Source organism: Canis lupus, chromosome 37 (assembly GCF_003254725.2).
Source record: "Canis lupus dingo isolate Sandy chromosome 37, ASM325472v2, whole genome shotgun sequence".
Taxonomy (NCBI): Eukaryota; Metazoa; Chordata; class Mammalia; order Carnivora; family Canidae; genus Canis; species Canis lupus.
In genome coordinates this window covers 13,078,095-13,104,696 of record NC_064279.1, presented here as the reverse complement: position 1 = coordinate 13,104,696, position 26,602 = coordinate 13,078,095, and the positions used below count along the sequence as shown (strand labels likewise).

General features: G+C 38.5%; 1 protein-coding gene across 1 annotated transcript in view; it reads right to left on the bottom strand.

The window, feature by feature from the left end:
* Positions 1–15,854: 15,854 nt before the first annotated feature.
* The window catches only part of ICOS (inducible T cell costimulator), a 73,156-nt gene continuing 62,408 nt past the window's right edge, over positions 15,855–26,602 (bottom strand). The window contains exons 3-6 of the mRNA XM_035710892.2: positions 23,923–24,258; positions 23,135–23,241; positions 22,047–22,131; positions 15,855–19,845 (exon numbers count right to left, since the gene is read on the bottom strand). Of these exons, the coding sequence (XP_035566785.1) occupies positions 19,805–19,845; positions 22,047–22,131; positions 23,135–23,241; positions 23,923–24,258 (569 nt within the window). The 3' untranslated portion in view covers positions 15,855–19,804. The remainder of the gene's footprint in view (positions 19,846–22,046; positions 22,132–23,134; positions 23,242–23,922; positions 24,259–26,602) is intronic.

Genomic DNA, 26,602 nt, shown 5'->3' with positions numbered 1-26,602 from the left:
TATTTGCTTTACATATTTCAGTGTTCCCATGTTAAGTGCATAAATATTTACAAATGTTATGTCCTCTTATTGGATAGCTCAGAATTCTTGTCATATCATGCCACCATCTCTCCACACATAGCCCTCATGTTGTAACCATTTGTTTGACACTCAATCATGCATTGCCTTGAGACATCATTCACAGGTTATCAAACAAGAGCATGGTAAGCCATTGCAAACTGTGAGGGAAGATAAACAATTGCTAACTCACTTCTCATGTGCTGATGCCTTCTTATCCCAAAAGATTTGAAGTTCCTTCCCAGGACCATGTAGTCAATATCTATGAGAACAAGGACATCATCTGCCATCTAAATAAAAGCCTGCCTCTCCTCTCCCCCCACTGGCTATGTGCAATCATTCCTTAAGACCTACCACTCTGTTCCTTCAATATTGCTCAAATTGGTTATTTGAGCAATAACCTACTGCCACTGATATTGCCTTAGTCCACGCCCTCACGACAGTTATCTTTTAATTTTTTGCCTGTCCTCATTCCAACCCACCTTTCTCACTCTGCCATCACAGAGCAGAACATGCCCCCCTTCTCCTTTAAAATCCCTTATATTTCCTCATCCTCTATAGGATAAGAGCCGATCTCCTTAGTATGACCAGTTCTTTTTCTTTCAGAAATCCCCTGCCATTTCTTTCCAAATATTCTATGATCCCACAAAAAACCACCCACCATTATTTGAACACTCCAAGATTTTCATCTCCCTGTGCTTTTGTACATACTGTATATTCTGCTTCTTTTTCTCCTTCCTGCTGCCTGAACTCCATCTTTCAATGCCTACCTCAAAAATCAACATTCTTCAGTATGGACTCTTATTAATTTTATGTTTTCATATCATACACAAGGATATAAAATGAAAGGACATAATGCCTTGTACAAAGAAACACTATTAAAAAAAAAAAACACTATATAGCAAAGTGAAATATATTCTGAAACTTAGCAAAAGATATGAAAGTAAGATGAAGACAGGAGTGATATTAGGCAATAAAGTACTTTTCAACAATTCTACACATTTGCTAGCCCTTCACAGTATCACCTAAGTCTCTGGGGCCTTTAAGTGTTCGTGTTTTACTCTTCTAGCCTGTGAGTTGTTAAGAACAAGAAGTTCATCTTAATCATTTCTGTATTTCCAGTGTCTCAAATAATGTCTAGTACTTGCTAAGCACTCAATAAATGGTTATTGGATAAATGAACAAATGAATATTTCAATGTATATCATTCTCATCTTTATACCCCTCTCCCAGTACTGAATAATTTACATGTAATGTATGAAGTGATGGAGAGAAATTCAGAGAAAAATATCCAAATACTTGGAAATGTGATCCTCTTCTTTAGGGAAAATAGACTAATTTTCATGAATATATTAAATATCAAGAAAGAAAAGTCGGAAATAAAAGAAATGGCAAAGGAGCCAGTGAAAGAATAAAGAAGGTGTTAGGTGGAAAGGACTAGTAAAGAGATAGGGAAGACAGAGCAATGGGTCAATGCTGTGACTATTCAAGAGTCACAGTTGTTCTTGAATCTGATGTGTTTTCTATTCCTTGTGCCTTCCATATAGTAGGTGCTAAATAAACATAGTCCTGTCAGAAGTTAGGCAGAAAAACTTAAAGCTCCAAATCAGGAGCAGAGCAAAGTGAATAACTTTCTTGTCTTCAGATTTAGTTTGGACCTCCATGTGAACACATTTTCATACTATTTAATATACTTATGTTTCTGTCAGCTTTAATTCATTTATGGCCATTTGTTCCTCCAGATACTAGAGTTCTCAAACAACTTTTCTAAATCTGCATTTACCCACCCTGGTCGTTAACTCTTAGGAAAATAGGCATTCCTTCAACATCCTATTTGATTTCTGCATCTGCTGAGACATTTCTGACTTACTCTTACCCTTGGATGCAACGTGTGAGTCTACCTGTGCAGTCCTGGATAGCTTCCTCTCACTCTTCTAATATGCATATGCTCCCTGTACAGTTACACAGCTCAGAAACTCTCCTCTGTTTCCCCATTGCCAGCCATGATCTCTTTGGGTCTAACAGAGTGAGAGATTAAAATGCTTTGTCTCTTACACTAAGTTTTTGAATTTACTCAAAAGGAAGACTATGCTGTTTTGTTGTTGTTTTTCCAATGAAGCATAAATCACTATAAATTCTCAAAAGACTGGCAGCTGGTGACAAAAGACAGTGATTACACTGAAATATTCTTTATAAAATCTCTACTATGTTTTGTGAGAAATTTCATCCAAATGTTTCTGATTTTGAAATTACTCACTTGTAATTGCTATTTAAGTCCAGGAAGCATTTTGACTATCATCTATAACATTTTAAAAGATCTTTTTCTTTTGAAATCACTTTTTCAAAGCTTGTATTGCATATATTCTTTTTCTGTAAACCTAAGAATTAGGTGGTTGCTAATTCAAACATATTTGCCATGTAGGATTGCCACAAATAAAACCGCTTATTTAATTTGCAGTCATTCCCTTGTATGCATTCTCATTGGGATAACCCCCTTCTCGCATCTAACTTTCCAGGGGGAAAACCCATAAAAGTCACAATATAAAAATACTAAAAATGGGAAAATGGGAACTTTCAGAATAACGTAAAATCTGAAGACTACCTTTTCCCTGAGCAAGTCAACAAAGGGTAGAAGATGGAAGTAGAAAATATCTTATGATCTGGGTGATTTCCTTAGTGACTTTTAGGAGCCTTAGGACTTTCCCAGAAATAAGAAAAATAAATTGTAAAAAGCCTGACTGTGCAGCTTTAAGAAATATAAAATCTTATAAAAATGTGTTTTAATGGGAATTCTTCTTGCCGATATAATTATGGTACTTTTGCATACAAAGATCACCTTGGGAGTACAAATACAAGTTTGCAGCCCTGAACTAAAACAACACAGACTCTGTGTTCTAATTCCAAGGGAATTAGAACCAAGAAAGATTTTAAGAAATGTTGAAATTTAAGTGTTGGATTTGGAGCTAAAGATTTTTAAATGCTAGAATAGTAAAATTGTAGAGGTAGAGACTTCAGAAACTATTTTGTAAACGAGAAAAATGAGCCCTCACGTGTATTCAACTGGCAGTGAAAGGACTGAGTGTGTGAAGATAAATGCACAGACAAAAGGCAACATGCTTCAGATAATAGGAAAAATTATGTGCAAAGGTTAGCATTAAAGGGAATTGGGTGTAATCCCATTTCTATGGAATGCAATGGTCTCATTGGCAAAGACCCTGAGCTTCAGTTCAGGCTCACCCATGGCATGCTCCTGGCTTCCTCTGCCTAAGTACAAAGAAGTTGGTGACAATGAAAGTGGCAATACAAAGAAACTTGAAAACTCAAAGCTAGTGATAACATGGGGAAATGAAGAGATGTAAGATGTGAAAGCCAAAAAACTCATGATTATAAGAATAGAAAATTGACTAATTTTAGACAAATTATTAGTGAAAATTGTATAACTACATTATGAACTTTCTTTCAAGCATGCAATTAAAAATGTGTCTTAATGTATTTTTTAAGTGTCATTTTGAATTCAGGTTTGTCATTTTTAAAGATTCATATGTTAATTTGATCTACAGCAACACAAAGTACCACTTCTTTAGAAAAGCAAATTCTGCTTAGCAAAAACTTCTGGTTTGTTCTTTGTGGGGGTGGCAGTTTCTAGATTATAGGCACCTGAACCTAGTCTCATTATCTGAGTACTGTGTCCTACCTTTGCAACACCTCTATGTAAGAATGGCTTCCAGGTGGCCCTATAGCCAGCTTCAAGGTGCTTTTCACAGGCCCAGCAGACTTGAGTTAGGTGGGGTGCTTCAAATGGTAATATTTAGTGCCTCTAGGCACCAGAGTTTGCTGTTGATAAGGAAGATAATAAAAGGAGGGGAAAACCCAAATGACTTCAAATAAGCCTAAACTTCAAAAGTTTCAAAACTAAGAGGCTGGTAATTTGAGTTAAGGATCTTTTGTGGGCTGAACTTAACTAATGTCTCACCTCTGCCTTTACCAATAATGCTTCAAAAAAGACAAATAGAAACCATTTTTTGGAAGTCAGGTAAAGGAAAAAACTAGGCCCATCTGACTTAAAGAAGAGAACCAGAGAAGAAGTTTACAAACCATCTCAGGGATATAACATGGTATCATGAGTGGGTCGGTAGGCTTGTCCTAGCAGGCATTCAGTAATAGTGTGAGCTATAAATGGCAAGAATAAACTGGTTTACATTTCTAAAAATAAGCACATCCTAGAGGATAATTACTGAAAAATACCTATATAGGAAGATCCATCTTTGAGTACTTTAAGAATAGAATAGAAGGCAAGAAAACAGATTGTACTTCACTATATCATATCCTATTTGAGCACATTAATGTTAATCTCACATATAATTGCTCTTATGATATACTTGGGATTACGTGGAGGGAAAATTATTGTATTTTTCTCTGTGTTCCCAAATTCCTACTAATATTTTTTATAGAAGGAAGAAAGAAAAACTTGTTCTGACCACAAGCATCTCTTGCTAAGCCTACAAGCAGCAGAGGATGGAGGTGGGATGAGAAACCTAGGAGAATAGAGGAAATCAGAGGTGAAAGTGCTCAGAATCGGGGCCATCCCAACCCAAGGAAAAACATTAATGAGTCTAAGCAGATACCAGGGACTCCACTTTCACCAGAGCCCAATGTGCTCCATGAGAGTGATAAGAACTTCTGGGAACACCAATTGTGAAGGAAGATAGTAGCTATCGACTGTCCTATGCCATGTTATCTGAGCCCAAGTTTATAGATCTCCCACCATCTCTCCATCCCAAGGAGATCATTATTCTTTATAAAATCCCAAGTCCAGACAGAAAATGTAGGGTTTTTTAGTTGATTCTTTATTATATTAGGCAAAACATGTTTTCTAAACTTTTCCTCTTCCCCTGAAGCTACCAGTTCCTATTCCTAGTACAATTCCTATTTCTAAAATAGGAATACTGATAATGACATCCGATGAAAATTCTTAGATATCAGTTCTCCAGAAGACCCTCAGTAAAACCTGTTAATCAAGCAAAGCTAAGCTAATTAGTTAATTAAACATATTTAAGTAAGGAAGGACATCACCTTGCCAGTCTCAAAATAGAAAATCAAAACAAGTTATCTATAGAGTTTTAGGGCCCAGGCTGGTTGACTCTAAGGCAAGGTCTCTAAGGCAGGAAAATGGATGAGATTGGGCTGAGTTTATGACAAAATAACTTGATTTGGTAGGTACAACGGGGCATGGATGTTAAAGCAAGTCCTGAAGTAAACCGTTGAGCTGGCATTGTAGGTTGGGTTTTCTGTGAAGCAGACTTTGGGGCACCACTTAATATTCAGGATGCTTACTAGGTGATGCTTAAAATCAACAGCTGTGCAATAAGAGGGAGAGGAACCTAGAGTGGCCAGGGGGAGAAGTCAAGCTTGTGATCTCTAGTTTCAGGAAATCCCCACAGGGAGCTCTGTTTATAAAATGAGGCATCAGAAATGTCCCACATTGAACCACATTATTGGACGTGGGCTACCTCTGGAAGGAAGTAATGGGCAAGGCAGCCCTCTGCAGCTGAGGCCATCTCTGAAGGGATGACAGATAAAGGCTTTTTGCCAATAGCATTCACCTGCAGCAAGAGCAGAGGGATCTGGACAGGGTGGTCCATGGTTTCATCATCCATGAACATGTATTCCCTAAACAAGCAGCCTTGGTTATTGCTTGGTCTTAGCACTGTTTAGCATAGGAATAGGAAAACATGTCTGGTCCCATTATTTAAGACAGGAATAAGGAATTAGGACAGCTCCCGTTTTCAAAACAAGTTCACCTTCTATCCTCCTGATACGCAATTTATCTGAACCTCAGAGAAAGAGATGTACTTTCTTTGTATCATTTGGATTCTCTGTCCCATCTATTTTTACCTACCATTTTCCATTTATGTATTCGACATATTATTTATTCCCTTATTCTTTGCATATTCCATTACCCCTCACCACCAATAACTTCTCTACGTAAAAACTTCAAGCTTTCCTCGTTTAATTAATTAGTTGATTTGATAAATTTAGGCTTGTAGATCTCCATATAATCACCCATCTTCCTTTTATCATCATAAAAAAAAAGAACTTAGTGACCTCATTTTTCCTACCAATTCTTATTCTAACTTGACTGTTCTATTGAAACTTCCCTTAGGAAGTCACCAGAAATCTCCCTTGACATTTGTAGGATTTGCCTCTATTTGCAACCTTCCTCTTTTTTTTTTTTTTTTGTATGTATTCTTTTATTGGAGTTCAATTTGCCAACATTTAGATAACACCCAGTGCTCATTCTGTCAAGTGCCCCCCTTCAGTGCCCATCACCCAGTCACCCCAAACCCCTGCCCACCTCCCCTTCTACAACCCCTTGTTCTTTCCCAGAGTTAGGAGTCTCTCATGTTCTGTCACCCTCACTAATATTTCCCACTCATTTTCTCTCCTTTCCCCTTTATTCCCTTTCACTACTTTTTATATTCCCCAAGTGAATGAGACCATATAATGTTTGTCCTTCTCTGATTGACTTACTTCACTCAGCATAATACCCTCCAGTTCCATCCACATCGAAGCAAATGGTGGGTATTTGTCGTTTCTAATGGCTGAGGAATATTCCATTGTATACATAGACCACAGCTTCTTTATCCGTCATCTTTCCATGGACACCGAGGCTCCTTCCACAGTTTGGCTTTTGTGGACGTTGCTGCTACAAACATTGGGGGTGCAGGTGACTCGGTTTTTCACTGCATCTGTATCCTTGGGGCAAATCCCCAGCAGTGCAATTGCTAGGTCATAGGGCAGATCTATTTTAACTCTTTGAGGACTTCCACAGTTTTCCAGAGGGGCTGCACCAGTTCACATTCCCACCAACAGTGCAAGAGGGTTCCCCTTTCTCCGCATCCTCTCCAACATTTGTGGTTTCCTGCCTTGTTAATTTTCCCCATTCTCACTGGTGTGAGGTGGTATCTCATTGTGGTTTTGATTTGTATTTCCCTGATGGCAAGTGATGCAGAGCATTTTCCCATGTGCATGTTGGCCATGTCTGTCTTCCTCTGTGAGATTTCTGTTCGTGTCTTTTGCCCATTTCATGATTGGATTGTTTGTTTCTTTGCTGTTGAGTTGAATAAGTTCTTTTTTTATTATTATAAATTTATTTTTTATTGGTGTTCAATTTGCCAACTTATAGAATAACACCCAGTGCTCATCCCGTCAAGTGCCCCCCTCAGTGCCCATCACCCATTCACCCCCACCCTCCGCCCTCCTCCCCTTCCACCCCCCCTAGTTCGTTTCCCAGAGTTAGGAGTCTTTACTGTTCTGTCTCCCTTTCTGATATTTCCCACTCATTTCTTCTCCCTTCCCTTCTATTCCCTTTCACTATTATTTATATTCCCCAAATGAATGAGAACATATAATGTTTGTCCTTCTCCGACTGACTTACTTCACTCAGCATAATACCCTCCAGTTCCATCCACGTTGAAGCAAATGGTGAGTATTTGTCATTTCTAATGGCTGAGGAATATTCCATTATATACATAAACCACATCTTCTTTATCCACTCATCTTTCGATGGACACTGAGGCTCCTTCCACAGTTTGGCTATTGTGGACATTGCTGCTAGAAACATCGGGGTACAGGTGTCCGGTGCTTCATTGCATCTGTATCTTTGGGGTAAATCCCCAGCAGTGCAATTGCTGGGTCGTAGGGCAGGTCTATTTTTAACTCTTTGAGGAACCTCCACACAGTTTTCCAGAGTGGCTGCACCAGTTTACATTCCCACCAACAGTGTAAGAGGGTTCCCCTTTCTCCACTTCCTCTCCAACATTTGTGGTTTCCTGCCTTGTTAATTTTCCCCATTCTCACTGGTGTGAGGTGGTATCTCATTGTGGTTTTGATTTGTATTTCCCTGATGGCAAGTGATGCAGAGCATTTTCTCATGTGCATGTTGGCCATGTCTATGTCTTCGTCTGTGAGATTTCTGTTCAAGTCTTTTGCCCATTTCATGATTGGATTGTTTGTTTCTTTGCTGTTGAGTTGAATAAGTTCTTTATAGATCTTGGATATTAGCCCTTTATCTGATACGTCATTTGCAAATATCTTCTCCCATTCTGTAGGTTGTCTTTTAGTTTTGTTGACTGTTTCTTGTGCTGTGCAGAATTTTTTATCTTAAGTCCCAATAACTCATTTTTGCTTTTGTTTCCCTTGCCTTCATAGATGTATCTTGCAAGAAGTTGCTGTGGCCAAGTTTAAAAAGGGTGTTGCCTGTGTTCTCCTCTAGGATTTTGATGGATTCTTGTCTCACATTTAGATCTTTCATCCATTTTGAGTTTATCTTTGTGTCTGGTATAAGAGAATGATCTAGTTTTATTCTTCTGCACGTGACTGTCCAATTTTCCCAGCACCATTTATTGAGGAGACTGTCTTTTTTACAGTGGATTGTCTTTCCTGCTTTGTCGAATATTAGTTAATCATAGAGTTGAGGGCCCATTTCTGGGTTCTCTATTCTGTTCCATGGATCTATGTGTCTGTTTTTGTGCCCGTTACCACATTGTCTTGGTGATCACACCTTTGTAGTACAACCTGAAATCCAGCATTCTGATGCCCCTGGCTCTCATTTAATTTTTCAATATTCCCCTGGCTATTCTGGATCTTTTCTGATTCCACACAAATCTTTTTTTTTCTTAAATGTTACTGTTTATTCTTATTTTATTTTATTTATTAATTGGAGTTCAATTTGCCATTATATTATCATATCACCCAGTGCTCATCCCATCAAGTGCACCCCTCAGTGCCCATTACCCAGTCACCCTTTCCCCCCACCCACCTCCCTTTCCACTACCCCTTGTTCATTTCCCAGAGTTAGGTGTCTCTCATGTTCTGTCACCCTCACTGATATTTTCACTCATTTTCTCTCCTTTCCCCTTTATTCCCTTTCACTACTTTTTATATTCCCCAAATGAATGAGACCATATAATGTTTGTCCTTCTCTGATTGACTTACTTCACTCAGCATAATACCCTCCAGTTCCATCCACGTCGAAGCAAATGGTGGGTATTTGTCATTTCTAATGGCTGAGGAATATTCCATTGTATACATGGGCCATATCTTCTTTATCCATTCATCTTTAGATGGACACTGAGGCTCCTTCCACAGTTTGGCTATTGTGGACATTGGGGTGCAGGTGTGCAATTTTCCTCTTAAAACTCCTTCTTGAATTCTTGTATTCTGCAGGTTTTTCTTCTGCCTCTAAGACAATTATTTATTTGTCCTGTTCATTGTCTTTCCTTCTTCCCCATCATTTCTCTCTAAAATGAAGATATTTCCCATTTATATCTTTTCCATTCTAGCTATACTTTCCTAATTATTTATGTCTACTCATAGAAATAGCACCTTTATATGAATAATATATCCATGACTTTTTCCAATATCCAACTGCCAGCTAGAAGTTTAGAAGTGATTTGTCAGTACTTCAAACTCATCATTTCTAAAAGCAGACTCAACCTCTACCCCTTTGAGACTATATTTCTCCTATTTCCTATCTATATTCCTATGTATATTCCTATTCTACACAGAATGTTCTATATTAGGATGCTGTCAGAGAAACAGAAATCATACCAGTTATTTCAATAGAAAGAATTTAATACAAGAAATAAGTTAAACAGGCATTGGAGAATTGCAAAGAGAAAGCAAAAAGGAATTTTGGGTTAACACAAAGATAGTTAATGCAGGAAGCCACTACCACTTGTAGTACTGGTAGAGCAGAGGGAAGAGGTTATGGTTGTTAGGACCTAGACTCTTGGATCTGGAGAATGAGAGCTCCGCATGGCTGGTACTGATGCCTTAGGATCTCAGAAGAGGTTCCTCATGATGCCAGATTCAAATTCCTGTGGAGGGGCTACCAGATGGCTGATGTTGGTATCTCTGATGCAGCTCTATTACATCTGGTTCTGGGAGTATGAGAACAAACTGGAAATCCAGAACCAACTGCAGCTGCCAAGGTGAAGGAACATTGTGCTGATGAGTTGACAGGAAACAGCAAGCATAACAGGAAGGAGTGTGTCCTTTCTCCCTGCTCCAGACTTCATAGGGAGCTGCTGGTAAAACAGAAATATGCTTTGCAGAGTCCCAGTCCCAACATCCCAGGGCAGGGAACAGGGTGAGTTTGGAGCTCAAAGTAAATAGTTTAATAACCAGCTCTGATGTTATAATCTTGTAAACCAGAGATTGGTAAGCCATGGCCTGCGGGCTGGATGTTTTAGGTAATAAAGTTTTATTGGAACGAAGCTTTGCTCATTCATGTAGGTATTAGCTATGCTTTCATGCTACAGTGGCAGAGTTGAATAGTTGCCATGGAGACTGTAGGGTTCACAAAGCCTAGAATATGTATCTATCTGGACCTTTACAGAAAAAGTTTGCTAAAATTTGCTCCAAATTTCCAAAGCTGAACAAATCCATTATTTTGACAACTGCACTCCTTTCACCCTCAATAGAGGTGATTTTCCAAGTTACACCTATATGATACTATCATTCCTTCTTCCCTGTTTCCTCAGCCATTAACCTCTCCCCTTGGTCATCTCCTTTCATCTGTCTTCAGTCAACTTGCGTACTGCTATTAAGTTGCTCTTTGGAAAACCCATCTCTGGCAATGTTTCTGTTCTGCTCAAATACCTTCAATGTTTCTCATACTTGCTAAAAAAAAATAAATTCGTGTTTGGGGCCAGATACATTTCCTAGCTGTTTCCCACTATTTTCATACAAACTCAGATCACTGCCTTGTCTCCAACAAACTATCTTTACTATCATTGTGATATTGCACTGATGCTTCTAGTTTGAGAGAATCCCCCCAAAATAACATTCTACTCCTCACCCGAGTTAAAAAAACAATTACAAAAAAGACTCTCAATTACAGTCAGAAAAATGGAGATCAAAATGTTAGACTTATGGGCACCTGGGTGGCTCAGTCAGTTAAAGGTCCTGCCTTTGGCTCAGATCATCCAAGGGGCTAGGAATCAAGTCTCACATTGGACTTCCTGCTTACTGGGGAGTCTGCTTCTCTGTCACCCTCTACCCCTCCCTCCTACTCTTGCTCTCCCTCTCTCTCCCCCTCTCTCTCTCAAATAAATAAAATCTTTAAAAAATGTTAAACCTCTTATGAAAACTGGGGTGGAGTATGTGGTCAATTTACACAATAAAAAAGTTGTTCTGACACTTTCTACTATATTGGCTCCCATCCATACCCCAGTTAGACCTTAAAAAAGCCCACCAAAGGGAAAAGCTTAGACCTGCAAAATAAAACACTACCTAGGATCTCTGCCTCATACTGATAATAAAATAATATGATAAAATGATCAAATAATAAGAATTAGCACCCCAGTTCTTCGAACTTTCTAATAAATCAACTGTCAAATGGAGTTACATGGACTAATAGATTCTCTTATTATCATAAGGAGTGGAGTAAGAAATAAGATGGGTAAAAGACATGGGTGTTATCTAAAGACCTCATATTAGAAAAAAAATAAGGAAGGGTTCCTGCATCCTTTCTTATTTTTGTTTCTCTTATTCTCTCGGATTCACCATGAATTATAACAAACAAGGGAGTGATGATCCTGTGAAAAAGAGGAAATCAGCTGTTCATCAAGGCAATCTTGTTTTCACCTTCATGGGCTGCTTCCTTAATACCACATACTGCTCCTTTGTTACTCCGTTGTGACTACTGGTAGGAAGCATAAAAATATTCCCAATAGTACATTTATTAGATTAACTCCAAATCTCCACTGTACCCACAGCTAAGAATTTGCTCCCTCTTCTATTTCCCATCCCAAATTATACCCAACTACACTGCCCAATATAGCTCACCAGAGGTTAGGCAATATGATTAAATAGCAACACTAACATATTCCACTAATAAATTTGCAGCAACATAAAGGTGCCTGAGATTTGCATATAAACTCTGTGCCATTCTGAAATTCCCAGAGGAAGTTGAAGTCCAAAGATTAAATTCTCTTGCAAGTTAGAATCCAAATAATTTAATATGTGAAAGAATTAACGTCCTTAATTCCTTCTCTACAGTTCTTATTCTACTTAGGCTCAGTGAAAGAAAGGACTTAGGCTCAGATATCTGGTAGAGTCTGGGTTTGTTCAACTACTGCTGCCTGAGATTTTTATCACTAAAATGAGCATTATTTCTTGTGTTCCCCAACATTTAAAGAACCAAAGACACACCCAGATTCACAGCAGTAGCACTACACGCACGAAATTTAAAATAAGACAAAAACCCAGCTCCTAGAAAGTTCTTCCCAGGTGAAAACTGCTTTTCTGAACTCAACCTTAGTCTAGACCCACATTAATGTGGCCAAAAATCAAGGCAGCAAACCAGTATTACTGAGGAAAAGAGGGAAGTCAGAGAGGAGAAGGTCTCAATTTTAGTCTTTCTAGGATGCTACAACTCTTGTCAATTATCTAAAATTTATAACTGTAAGATTAAACCCAACTGGGAGAAATTTCTCACAAGAGGTTAATTTCTCCCAAGAGGTCGATATCATATTTGAGCGAAAATCTGATAGCATCCAAGAGCTTTTCTCAGAGAGAGGTACCGAAGACATCGTAGCCTTCTTAGAAAGTGTAGAAACTTACAGTGGTTACTGTACCAGTCACAAGATCTTATTTCCACTTCCCCTTCAAGTCTTTCGTTTCTGGTGCCTGGCGCCATACCTAGCACAGTATCTATTCAGACCATCATTTCTACACCCATTTCCGAGCAAGCATTTTCAGTCCTATGACCCACTGGCTGCTACCCCTACCTCCTGAGGTAGAATTGATTGAGCCTATGAAACCCATTTCCTAGAAAAGATGTTTTTCTACTCTCTACATATTTTTTTTTTTGTCTGCCAGAGTCTTAGCCTAGGTAGATCTCTAAACAGAAGTTCCTATGAATGTGTCAGAATATTTTCTTCCTAGGAGTCTAGTGAAAACTGATTTCTCTGCTTATATTCTCAAAGCATTACCATCTTCCCTCAGTTTTTGGATGTTCCAGGCTTTGAGTAGAACTTTATTCTCCATTTTATTCTTCAATCATTGAGTACGTCTTAGGCAGAGGTCATTTTTCTCTTCTATTCTGTAAATTCTTGAGATTCTAAAAAATCTAATGCTTAAATGGATCATTTCTTTGTTACAAGTAAAGCTATCATAAGCTTTATCATCATCATCAATAAACAGATATTTTAGTGGTTTTCAGTTACTATGAATAATGCTGCTATGAACATTTCATATAGGTTTTTGTGAAGACCTATATTTTCATTTCTTTGGGAAAGATTCCTGCTAGTGGAATGTGTATCATATCGTAGGAGTATGCTTAACTTCATACAAAATTGCCAAACTGTTTTTAAAGCAGCTTTACCGTTTTGCACTCCCACTAGCAATGAATAAAAGTTCCAGTTGCTCCATATCCATCTCCATACTTCAATTTTAGCCATACCAGTGGGTGAGTAGTGTTATCGTAGTTTTAATTTTCATTATCTGATAAATATGATGCTGAACATCTTTTCATTTTTGCTTATTATATATTTTCCATATATCCAAACCAGTGGCAGGCCCAGAACCTGAAGATTAACAGTTACATAAGTGGATCACACAGGCTGGAGTTGTGGTATCAGAGTAAATCATAGACCCTGATAGGGTAGGACTCTGAAACTTTAGTGACTGACAGTAACCATTTCTCTTACTCAGAATGCTTAGAGACCAAAGTTAGGGCTGGCAAGTTATTTCTCACTGGAGTGATGAAGTATCTGCATAACTCTCAGATTTTAGCAAAGATGGTGATCAGTAGAGATGTAAATAAACTCAAAGAATTTAGTAGAAAATGAAAGGAGGAGGCATGAGTCCCAGAACTCAGAGATCTAGCTCTCATCTTTGGTGATCCTTTCATTCGAAAACAGTTTTTGGCCAGAGCTTCTCAAATGTGGCTAGAACTTGGAGAAGGAAGGAGGTTACACCAGTGCCTCTTGTGTCAGTGGGGTGTTGGGAGAACACTGGCCCTGGAGGGCAAGCAGGAGGCTTGGAGATGGGGGTATGGTGAGGAGGAAGCAGAGTGAGAAGGAAGCTGGAACTGACAAATCTTCCATCATAAAGGTTTTCCTCTACTTGCTGCCCACAGATCCTTCTTCTTTAACCTCTTCAGTCTTCCTTGGTGGGTGGCAGAAAGTGGGAGATAAGAGGGGAGAATGAGTGTTTAGGGAATGGAAGTTAGGTTTGGGAAGTTGGGTTAGGTGAGGTAAAGCAAGTGGAAAAAGATAAGCAGTGTGTCAAAAGCCGAAAGAACAGTTTCTAGTCTACTTCTGATACCCACTCAGAAGGTAACCACGAGAAATCATTTTTCTTCAGACTATCTATGCAGCTGGACTATGGATCCTTGGAAATTCTGTGGTTGTTCCATTGAACTTTATATATGCTTTTCCTTGTCATCAGATTTGAAACATCAGACCTTGCCTTCACTCATATAAAACTGATTATTCTAGACATTTGAAAATCTGGACAGTTGGAATTCTGTAACAGTTTGCTTGAAATCCAGAATTCAATATAAAGTAGTTGTTCCTTTAAGGTGAGAGAGTGGGCTAAACAAGGAAGAGAAGGATAAAGAAGCACTTTGATTATTTTAAATCACTCCTTGAGTCCTCACATACCAATAAGATTTATTCTCACAGCTCTGTTTGGGAAAAGTTAGACTGGATCCAAGCTTCAACTGGAAGGCATCAGTGGTTCCCATATTTCTCATGTTCATTCACTTTGGTTTCTTCATATTAAAAGAGAAGTGCTTCCCAGAAATAGCCATTTTTCTCAACCGTTGCTAGGAAATAAATTTGGACCCCGCAGCATTTAATATATACTATGGGATGGAGGCAAGTAGAAAATCCCCGCCCTGATTTCCATTAGAGGGGAAACTCTGACCCAAAATAATTTCATTAAGTCTAGCCTATTTCCCACATTAATAAAGTAAACGGCCATTAAAAACTAATGTCAACTTCTTTTAGGACTCTGGAAGGCCCTGCCAGACAAAGCAAGAAAACATTTTTATTTCACAGTGATGGGTACAAAGGATAGGGTAAGCTCTTGGCTTAAGTGAGGCAACTGAGTCCTCTCTTAACAGGAGTTCAGACTGTAATGACTCCCAAGTATGGTTTGTTCTTGGTGGATATGCTTATTATAGTGGACCAATCAGTAAACAAACCAATGGTTTTCAGCTCCTTTTGGGTGGATATAATGGGAAAGAAACTGGAATTGACAAAGTTGAGCCACCCCAGTGCAGGGGAGCCACTGTGGCCCCAAGCTGAAGTTGGAGGAATAACCCATCCTGGAGTGTTAGAGCCCAAACATGGTGAGAAGGACCTCCATGAAGTGGGAGAGCCCAGTGCAAGGAGTCAGAATTCAGTGACTGATGCTAGGCTTGGGCAACCTGGAATTGACGAGTCAGAGCCTGGGCAGAGTAGGGAGGTTATCACATCAGGGACGGGGCCCAACCAAAATGGGAGATTCATACTGTGAGACTGAGCAAATAAGTGAACATCCTAAAGATGGTAGGAGTCAGGTTTCTCACTGTCCTGAGAGGGCCAAGAATAGAAAGATATAAATCTGGAATGAACCCTGAAGTGTTATATTGGAATTAAAGGCATAGGTGTGATTTTGTGTATTTCAACATCTATAGATAGATACAGAAACAAATATAGATACAAATGTTTGTGTGGGTGTATGTGTACATATCATATATAATACATATGTACATATATAGGTATATATGCAAATATACACACATTTACATCTATATTTAAATATACGTATGATAAAACACAGAGGATAAACTGATGGTTGCCAGAAGGCAGGGAGTGGGGAGTTGAGCAAAACGAGTGGAGGAGAGTGGGAGATAGAAGCTTCCATTTGTGAAATGAATAAATCATGGGGATAAAAGGCACAACATAAGGAGTATAGTCAATGATACTGTAATGATGTATGGGAACAGATTGCAGCCACACTTGTAGTGAGCAGGGCATAATGTACACACTTGTTGAATCACAATGTTGTATGCCTGAAACCAATGTAACATTGTGTGTCAACTATACTCAGATAATAAATGTGAATATTGCATACATGTATATTGGCATATCTACACCTATACACGCATACACATTTACATCTGTGTGTTTGTGTGTGTGTCCTAGTTCTGTGCACTGAAGGGCCTAGGAGCTGGGAAATCCCGATAGTAATGAGCATTTACTAATGCCTGGATCTTGGCTTCTAAAACTGTTGCCTACTTGAAGAAAGCAGGACTCTTTGGAGAAATGGCTGATGCCTGCACTGGGATAGGAAAACACTAGCTTAGCCTAGAGTATCTTGTTCTGCCAGAAAGCAAGGACGTGCTGAAAGAATGTTGAGAATGTGGTAGAATGACATCACAAGCAGTTTTACAGGGGTTCCCGCTGGCCTGGAATGGGATATTGTAAAAAATAATGACAGTAACAAATCTTTACCCATTGAATAAAACAGGAAACCATACAGATAAAAATGAACAAATGAATAAATTGAAAATTTGACAAGGAACAGAAGATTTAGAATATTTAAAAAAAAAAAGAATATTTCAAAGTACCTCCCCATAAACTACTTAGTTTTTTTAATGATTTTATTTATTTATTCATGAGAGACACAGGGAGAGGCAGAGACACAGGCAGAGGGAGAAGCAGGCTCCCCGTGGGGAGCCCGATGCAGGACTCAATCCTGGGACCTCAGCATCATGCCCTGAGCCAAAGGCAGGCATTCACTCACTGAACCACCCAGGTGTACCCCCATAAACTACTTATTAACTAATTAAAGAGTATTTTACAGTGGAGAAGCTTGACAGATACCACCTTAGTCAAGAGATCAAAATGAACATTATCAGTAATGTATCAAATCAAGATTGTAAGCCACCTGACAGGATGCACAGCATTGTTCTTGGGCTATTTTTGCCAAAGATGGATAACCTGATTTTAATTATCAAGAAACATCAGACTGACCCAAATAAAGGGGGTATTTTACATAATAACTCTTTGTCATATTCAAGAGCTAAGGCCATCCAAGTCTAGACTGAGGAACTGCCCAGGCTGAAGGATAGCATGAAGATATGACCACTACAAAGGGAGATTCTGAATATAATCTTTTGCTATAAAATACATTAGGAGGACACCTGGACAAACTTGAATACGGCTTGGGGATGAGATGGCAGCAATGTAGCTGTGTACATTTTCTGATGTTGGTGGTTGTATTGTGGTTATGGAGAAAAGAGTGTTCTTGTCTATAGGAAATGCACACTGCTCAGAGGTGAATAGGGCATGAGGCCAGAAACTCACTGAGGAAGAGTCTCTCTGCTAGACTTTCAACTTTTTTATAAGTCTGTGGTTGTTTCAATATTTAACAAAGAAAAAGAAAAAATGAACAACTGTCCTAAGCAGTGGAATCCTTTCAAGAAGGTCAAGTTTGTAAGCGCCAGCTACAGCTAAGGTAACCGTTTTCTTCCCCCAAGAAAACACGGTGAGGTATTTTCAGTTGCTGAATATCAAACATTTATTCCTTAGGTTCCTACTATTGCTAAAGTCTATTTTATGAGTAGCTCCTCTTAAAACAAGTCTTTATTTCACAGAAATTGTATCTTTTAATACTTCACTTTGAAATGTCCAGTGCTGAGGATGAGGATGCTTCAAAGCACAGTTTGGACAACCAAGCCAGGTGGACCCCACATGAAGGCTCTACTCCCCCATTCCAACCACCTCCCACCACCCAGAAAGTTGCAAACAACTCAGGCAACATCTCTGCAGAGCCAACCAGGTTGTCCAAGTCAGCTGGAAAGAGAACACCATACTTGATTCAAATTACAAATGCAGTACTGTACTGTACACATCCAGCATTACACATGCTTACAACAATATAAGTATGCATAATGACATATCTGGTCTCACTTTAAAAGTAAACTATAAGCAGGCACCAACAAATTTTAAAATTACTCAATAACCTCATTTAACCTAAAGTTAAAAATGTTGCTGCACATACATTGGCTGCTTCAGAAGCGTTGGGCACGCAAACAGGAAGTGAGAAAATATTACAACTAAGACTAATCACATATTACACACATTTAGGAATCTTTCCAGGCAAATTGTATTCAAAGAAAGACTATCCGGAAGGGCCAGGGCCAGTGTCCAGGCTGAATGCGTTCTAGGAGAGGGAATCATGCTGATGTTCCTTGGCACATTTGTGCTTTTTCCCAGACTCTGGAAGTACAAATGCAGGCAGACTCACTGTGGCCCCCAGAATAACTTCAGCCTCTGGGAAGAAGAGCAGCTGGCTGTCCTTGGCTCAGGGGAGCCTCTTAACCCTTGGAATTCCACCCACGTCTGATAGCTGCTCCAGGCTGATGGGGCCATTTCAACCTGTCAAGCCCAGAGGTCAGCGTGGCTATAGTTTAGAAGTGACCTCCCGGAACTACAGCTTTCTGCTGAATGGATCATTGGCTCTACCTCCAAGACAATGCTTGACAGTGAAAGATGGTTTGGGGTTTTTTTGTTTGCAATTTTAATATGATCTCCAGGAACAGCCTGGCTTGTTATTAATAGCACCATGAAAACATAGATAATGGTAAAAAACAGAATCATACAATAAAGTCACTCCTGATTCTGGGCAATGTTTTCTACCACTAATGTGGTAGAAACAAGTCAACAAAATAAATCAGTTTAACTGAATTTGGGAAAATAAGATGTCTTTCTGGAGCAAAAATATTCTTATAGGGAGAATATAGGCAAATGATATTCATTAGGCTGCAACTAAATATATAGTATTTGTGTTTTGTTGAGAAGTAGAGGGGGCGGAATGTAGACCTAGCTCCCTACTCCGAATGTCTGTCAAGTAATCATGTAGGACTATTTTAAAAAGGAAAATTGAAAGCAGATGAAGGCATCTAAACTCTTGGAGTGGCAGACTGGGGTTCAGCAGTTTAAAAAGAGTACCGGGGGATCCCTGGGTGGCGCAGAGGTTTGGCGCCTGCCTTTGGCCCAGGGCGCGATCCTGGAGACCCGGGATCGAATCCCACGTCAGGCTCCCGGTGCATGGAGCCTGCTTCTCCCTCTGCCTGTGTCTCTGCCTCTCTCTCTCTCACTGTGTGCCTATCATAAATAAATAAAAAACTTTAAAAAAAATTTAAAAAGAGTACCGGGTACTAATATACTATAATAACACCGTTTTTCGTCGACGCCTCACTAATAAAATAGCTACTACTTTGAAATATTTCCCTCCAGTATCTGAATAAAAAGGAATGGTCATTCTACGGGAAGAAGAGGTAGTCTGTTAGTGAAATGCAGACAGATACTGACCCTTGGCTACCCATTTGCCTTGCAGATTCAGGACTCTTGGCATCTCTTAAAAAATATCTGTAGATGTGTTTGTTTTACTGTCTGGCGCATTGCTAGAAGCAGATGTGAAGATAGGAATTCCATCCCAGTGAGTTCTATTTGGTAAACAGACACAAGCTGGGCTTTCTATAACTAGTTGCAAGAAGATGTTTTGATAACCCAACAGTACCAAAGCAGCCTGCTAAAATCCCTTTTGACTGATATAGTCACTGGTCCAGATTGAACAAAACACCAACAGAAGATATATGTACTCAAATCAAGTCTGACTCTGTGGTCCAGGATACGTGGGAATCTTGTACTTCAGGTCGGAGGGAACTGGCCAACGTGGTTCATGCCTGGGTGCCACAGAGTTCCAAATTATGAGTCACACCTGTAACAAAATGTAGCATAAAAATTTTAAAAGAACTCTATTCCACTACCCTTCAGCAAGTTTGTCCCTTTCATCTGCCTCTTGTACAAACACATACACACACTCACACACACCATCCAAACTCTTCCTTATGCTTCAAGACTTAGCGCCAGGTTCCACACACACTCCATCCAAACTCTTCTTCATGCTTCAAGACTCAGCACCCGTTCTACATTTTCCATAAAGTGTTTCCCAGCCCACTCTTGACTCTCGTAATAGACCTTACCTGAACTCTACACTTCACAAGTAATTGAGTACTTTTCACTCTATCATGATTCCACCCTCTATGCAAACACATCAGCTTTCCCAATGACATTACAGACTGCAGACAAGGACTGTGTTGAGTTCCCTCTCCCTCTGCCCAACACAGATTACTCAGCATGGTACTATGGTGCATAATTATCCTACAATAAATATTTGATATTGGTGCTGAGGCATGTCCTGCTTAGAATTGTGTATGCATAGTGGTTTCAGAATACAGAGGAGAGACCCTACTACACTCAAGAAGCTTACACTCTGGCTATTTTCAGTTATTGTACTTGGTAGGTGGGGTGTGAAACTGCCGACCTCTCATCTCAACCACAGCCGGGATAGACATTTCTGCACATGGTGTCCATTCTAGCACAATAGCCCCACCATGCATTTTTCTGCTTTCCACCTTGGGGCTTTCTCTAAAGACTTGTAAAACACTGTTTCAAGCATAGAGCATTGCTCCAGGATGCACAAGAGAAAGCTCATGAGCCCCAAAGGCAACCCCAAGCTAGTGGGGATGGGAGCCAGTAAATAGATACCCCACTTATCCTTCAGAACAACTCTGGGAGACCTCTGAACACTTCTCAGAGGTTCTGTGGTCTCCAGCTGAGATCTCAGTAGTGCAACTTTCATTTGCTTTTCTTCCTTGCCTGTCTCACTCTCCCTGTTCCTTTACCTCTTTTTCCTGGAGTCACCTAACAAATTACTTATACTCAAGTCTCTGACTCATGGTCTGCTCTCAGGGATCCAAACTAAAACAGACACATTATTACAGGCACAGATATTAAAAGAAAAGTGGTGGTTGTTGTTCTTTCAAAAGCAAAGCAATGAAACATAAGCTCTTTGCTAGTGACAAAGTTATGGTAGGAAATCTTTTTTTTTTTTTAAGATTATTTATTTATTCATGAGAGACACAGAGTGAGGCAGACACACAGGCAGAGGGAGAAGCAGGCTCCATGCAGGGAGCCTGATGTGGGAGTCGATCCGGGGACTCCAGGATCACAACCTGAGCCAAAGGCAGATGCTGAACCGCTGAGCCACCCAGATGTCCCTATGGTAGGAAATCTTTAGGGGACCAAAGGAATCACTAAATACCCTGGGCATCAATTTCTTTCACCCAAAGAAATGAGGAGTTAGACTGAAGGGGCATTTAGCTCCTTTCCCATGCTTCAAATTCCAAGATTACGGAGGCTGTTTATATCCCTTTATATAGTCATCTCACCACTGAATGGTGGCAAAAAATTCAGGGGCTTCTATCTCATTACATCCTTCATCTCATTCCAACCACAAGAGATGCTTCAAACTTTCTAGATGCTCCTCAGCTTAACGACCCTTAAATTGACAATGTTCATTCTGAATGGAAAAAGTCAAAGTCACACCAAACTAGTCTTGTGCAATTATCCAGACTCTCTGAACTTGCACCTTCTTTCCATCAGATTAACACCAGTTTCCCTAACTCTAACTCCTTCCCCCAGGGAGCACCAGCCCAGATCTCTCTTCCAAATCTCTGTCCAAAACCCTCCTACATTTGTTTGTGTATTTCCCATGCCTCACTCAATAATTTGCACTTCATTGATACCCAATAAATGTTCATCACATGACTTAAAGAACTTTTTACTAAGGAAGACTTAGAATCATCCCATTTTTGAAGTATCAATTAGTAAACTGCTTTGATACACCAGTAGCTTATGAATCTTTTGCTTGTTTATTTTTAATGAGTTTTATAGACTTATTGTTTTCATTGTACTGCAGAAAGCACAAACTTAAAGTGAAAAGTCAAATTTTCACAGAAAATCTAAAATTGGACCTTTGAGACATTTGCCCTTCCACTAAAATTTGAAAAAAAATAAAATTCCAGGCTTAATGTGACGAACACTCTGCTCTGCCCAAAGCTCCAGATGGAGTGGTACCTGTGAGTCCAGGTTTTTTGGCTGTGTTCACTGCTGCCATGAACATGTATTCACTGTTAGGGTCATGCACACTGGATCGATATTTCTGGAAGAAAAGTTAAAAACATGGTTTGTCATCTGCTCTTCCTCATCTCCATCCCTGGTTTTGTTTGTTTTGTTTTTCGTTTTTTTTTTGTTTTTGTTTTTCACTCCTCATTGAAATGATAAGTGACAAAAGTGTTAGGATATGGCTCAGGCTCCTGACCTGCAACTAAGTAGGAAAACAATATGAAAAGGATTTTAAATAAAGAGGCTTCTGCTGAATTTCCCACCTCATTTTTGTTTTTATTGTTCCTTTCTCTGTAGATTTAGGTCATGGGCCCTATCTCACTGTCTTCTCTCTTTTTCTCTCCAAATTCCATGATCTGGCCAATGATCACACTGTGGATATACTGGTACAATATACAGAATGGTGTAACTTCTTTTCATTGAGAATCTGTATTGTGAAAGACTGAGAAGAATATCCCCCAGGAGAGAGTTTGTTTTGTCATTGTTGAGTTATCTCCCTAGATTTTCTGTGGCATTCTTTAAAAACAGAGTCCTAGCAACTTATCATAGGAAGAAGCTGACCATTTCCTTCTCAGCTACTATTGGCATCTTATAAGACTTTCTCACTGATTATTTAATTGACAAGTTGAGGGAAACCTAAAACTGGTTGTTTCATCTTTGCCCTGACTCTGGAAACTTAAAATCAAATGTGCAGCCTGCATGTAATAATTCTTAGAAATTAGAAGCATCTACTTTTTTATTTTTGTGTTTCAATCTTTGTCCTTTTTTATCCTTTCTTGGCCCTAGCTCCTCTATCTTTTTTGAGTAATAACAATAACAGCTCTCTCTGTAAGCCATCAAATCCTTTTTTAGGCTGAACCAGCTGTAAAATAAATAAGCTTCTCTGCCAAGTTAATGGTTTAATTAGTAGACATATCTTGTGGAAAAGAAAAACTGTCTGTGTTAATCAAATTACTCTGGCTAGAGCGATATGTGCTTTGATGAGTAAATACTGATATTCTTCAACAAAGCAAATGCAAGAAAAAATAGACATCACTCACCTTTTTTGTAAGCCAACAAAGAAATATGCATCCAAAAATATAGACTACAACAAAAGCTGCACATCCTATGGGTAACCAGAACTTCAGTTGGCAGCAAGTCTGTGATTCTGGGTTGGAAAAGAGACATGTTAAGGGAAAACTGAGAAAATCCGATCTCCTCTTTCAGTGCTGAATCACAAGTTCTTTTACCAAATTTTAAAGTGATTTAATCAAAGGAAGCTTGGCTTCATCACAATCATGGAATCCAATACATTATAAATAACATCATACCATAGCAAGAGTTTAAAAGTTCAAACCTAAAAGACTCTATGGACTCTATGGACACATATGTTTACAAATGAATTTAATAGAAAGGACTTTTCCGTCTTTTTTTTTTTTTTTTTTGCAGAAAAGTAAATAGGAATGGTAATGGTATAAAACTATTATTTTCAATCATCTCACTTCATTCCACAAACCCCAGAACAAATCAAAACTTTAAACTTTATGTGAATAGAGGCAATGGCCATTAGGCCATGGATCTGGGTAATTTGTCTTTTTTTTTCTGATTTCTAATGGCATATGTGTTTTAAAGACATAGACTGACATAGTAGTCTACATGATCAAATTGCATATTACTGATTAATATTAATTATTATTAATCCCCCGCATATTTTCATAGTAAATGATTGCCATCAATTTCACCAAAATGAACTCTACAAAAGGCACTTATTTACTTGTTTTCATTAGTGAGAAAAGTTGTTAAAATGCAAATGCCCTCTTAAGCCTGAAAAATGAAAATAATGTCTTACCATAAACATTCAAATATTCTCTGCTAATATTTTTTCTCTGAAAAGGAGGAGGATCAAAAATTGACAGTTGGCAGGCATAGTAGCTGGCATGAGAACTGTCCAAGTTATACAGAAAAAAGGAGACACCATCACTGGATGACTGAGATTGACAGAATTTCGGATTCTTGGACACTGTGTTTCCATTTTCCTTTGTCGTAGTGAGATCACAGAGTACTTCTGTCCCTTTCAGCAACTCCATTTTATATTGCGAGACAATCGCATTGAATTTGCATAAAATTTGTACACCTCCATCGTGAAATGTAAACATCTCAGACTTGGTAGAATCATTGATTTCTCCTGGATAAAAAGGAAGAAAACAAAGCAAAAGTGACCTTTTAAGAAGATGTTACTCTAATAACTATACGTGAACACAAAAGAAATCTCTTCAGTCACCACTATTGAACCAAGATGAAAGAATTTACAACCAAAAAAAGAACATGACAAAAATAAAACTGTGCCTCTGAAAAAAACCTAACCAGGGGATACCTGGGTGGCTCAGTTGGTTAAGCATCTGTGTTTGGCTCAGGTCATGATTTCAGGGTCCTGGGATCCAACGCCGTGTCAGGCTTCCTGCTCCGTGAGGAATCTGCTTCTCCCTCTCCCCCTGCCCTTGCCCTTGCTCATGAGCTCTTTCTCTTTTTCTCTCTCTCTACCTCAAATAAATATTTTTTTAAAAAGAAAGAAGAAAAAACCTAAACAGAAATTGGCTTGTTGTATATGAATATATAATATGTAATATATTAAATAGTATATTTACATAGTATTATCAGACAGATATGGTACCTGCCCTTTCATATTGGGGACAGATGGTAAATACATAATAAACCACCCTAATTAATGCTAGGAATGGAGTGCTGTTCAAATAAAGATGGTGGGGTTGGGTTTTAATTTTGTTTTATAGAATCAAATAATGTACTTTTGTTTTTTTTTAAATTGAAATTGAAGGAAGATTAGCACTTAGTCAAAAAAAGGAAGATTTGGGATGAGATTTGGGAATGATGATGTTTTTTAGTGAAAAAACATTAAAAAGTCCAAATAGCTTATACTAAAAATGAACTATATATAAATACATATTCATATTATACCCTCTGACAGCAAAACAACAAATGAATCATCTTCAAATGATAGAAATGTTTTCTCTGAACTTGATCTACTGAGAATTCAATCAAGATCTGATGATGGCACTAACACCCCAGATTTTTGTCTAATTTTTCTTCTTTTTTTTTTTTTTTCAATAAAATTTAAGCTTATAGGAAGCCAAAGGTGTTTTAGAAGCTACATAGAGATCACATGAAAAAGGAACGGAAAAAGGTCTTAGCCTACTTGCATATTCTGAGTTACTGGGTTATAAGTTCAAACTGCTCTCTGTTTCCTTTTTTCTTTTTCTTTAATATAAAAGTTTCTCACTGAAATTTTTTGGGAAAACTATTAGCGTGACAGTTTTTTTGCTTCAGTTTTGGAATCTGTCTTTATTCCTGAAAAGAATATATAACAGGTATAACAAATGTTTAGGGGAAAAAAACTTGCCCACCCCTACAGTAAAATAGAAATGCCATTTATGTATATTTGCTCTTTACCTTCCAGATATATGCTTTATAGAGAAAACATATTATTTTGTGTTCTGCTATTGTCATTTAATGGTAAATCATAAATGTTCCATTTTTTACATAGTTGTCACAAGTATCCTCTTTAATGACTATTAGGACATAATATTAATATATAATTTGTTAAGGCATTTCACTAATGTTGAATACTATGGTTGTTTTTAGCATTTTGTTTTTATGACATATGGCCAAAATGTTTAAACATGATTACAACACTATGGATTGTTATATTGCTTTCTGAAAGAACTCCAATTTGTGAGAAGACTAGCATTATACAGGTGGATTCATTTGCCACAACTCTACTTGCACTAGTTGCCATAATTTTATTTAAGACTTAGCATAGTTATTTTTCTTAATGTCTGTAGGCTTTAATTTATAGCTCTTATATTACAAGGGAAATATATTTTCAACTTGGGGATTTGGTTGTGAAAATACATACAAGTATTCTAATTTTTCAGTTATGGCAGCCCAGATCCAAATAAATTCCCACACCAAAACAACCAAAAATGCTGAACAAAAGGTCCAAAAATATTATTAAAAGGCTTAATACGATTTCAAAAAAAAACCCCACAAATAAAAGGCTTAATAAGATTTCACAAAGAGGAGAAATTGGTAGGTTAAATTTGAAGAACCAGAACCCAGAGCAATGAGAGCAGAGTTTAGAAGTTGCTTTTACTTTGAGAGCATTTGCTGTTCTGCTAGGTTCAAACTTTTGTCTTCGTGTCTCAACTCCCAGAGTCTGTGAAGTGAGAAATCTAGTAGAAGAGCCTCTCGAAGACCTCTTCTCAATAAGTTGGGATCTCAAAGGGTTTCCTTCTTGGACTACATTAAGGCAGAAGAAAACCAGCCCTCATGCAGATTATAGCTCACCTTCAAATCACTTCAATGGTCCAGAAAACCTAAATCTTTGAATTTTGTTTACAGTGATTTTGGATCATTATTTTAACCCTTATGCTTTTGATAGTAAAAATAAAACTACTCCAGGAAGAAAAGATTTACATCTTGGCCTCAAATCCTATCTGCAAATAGTATTTAAA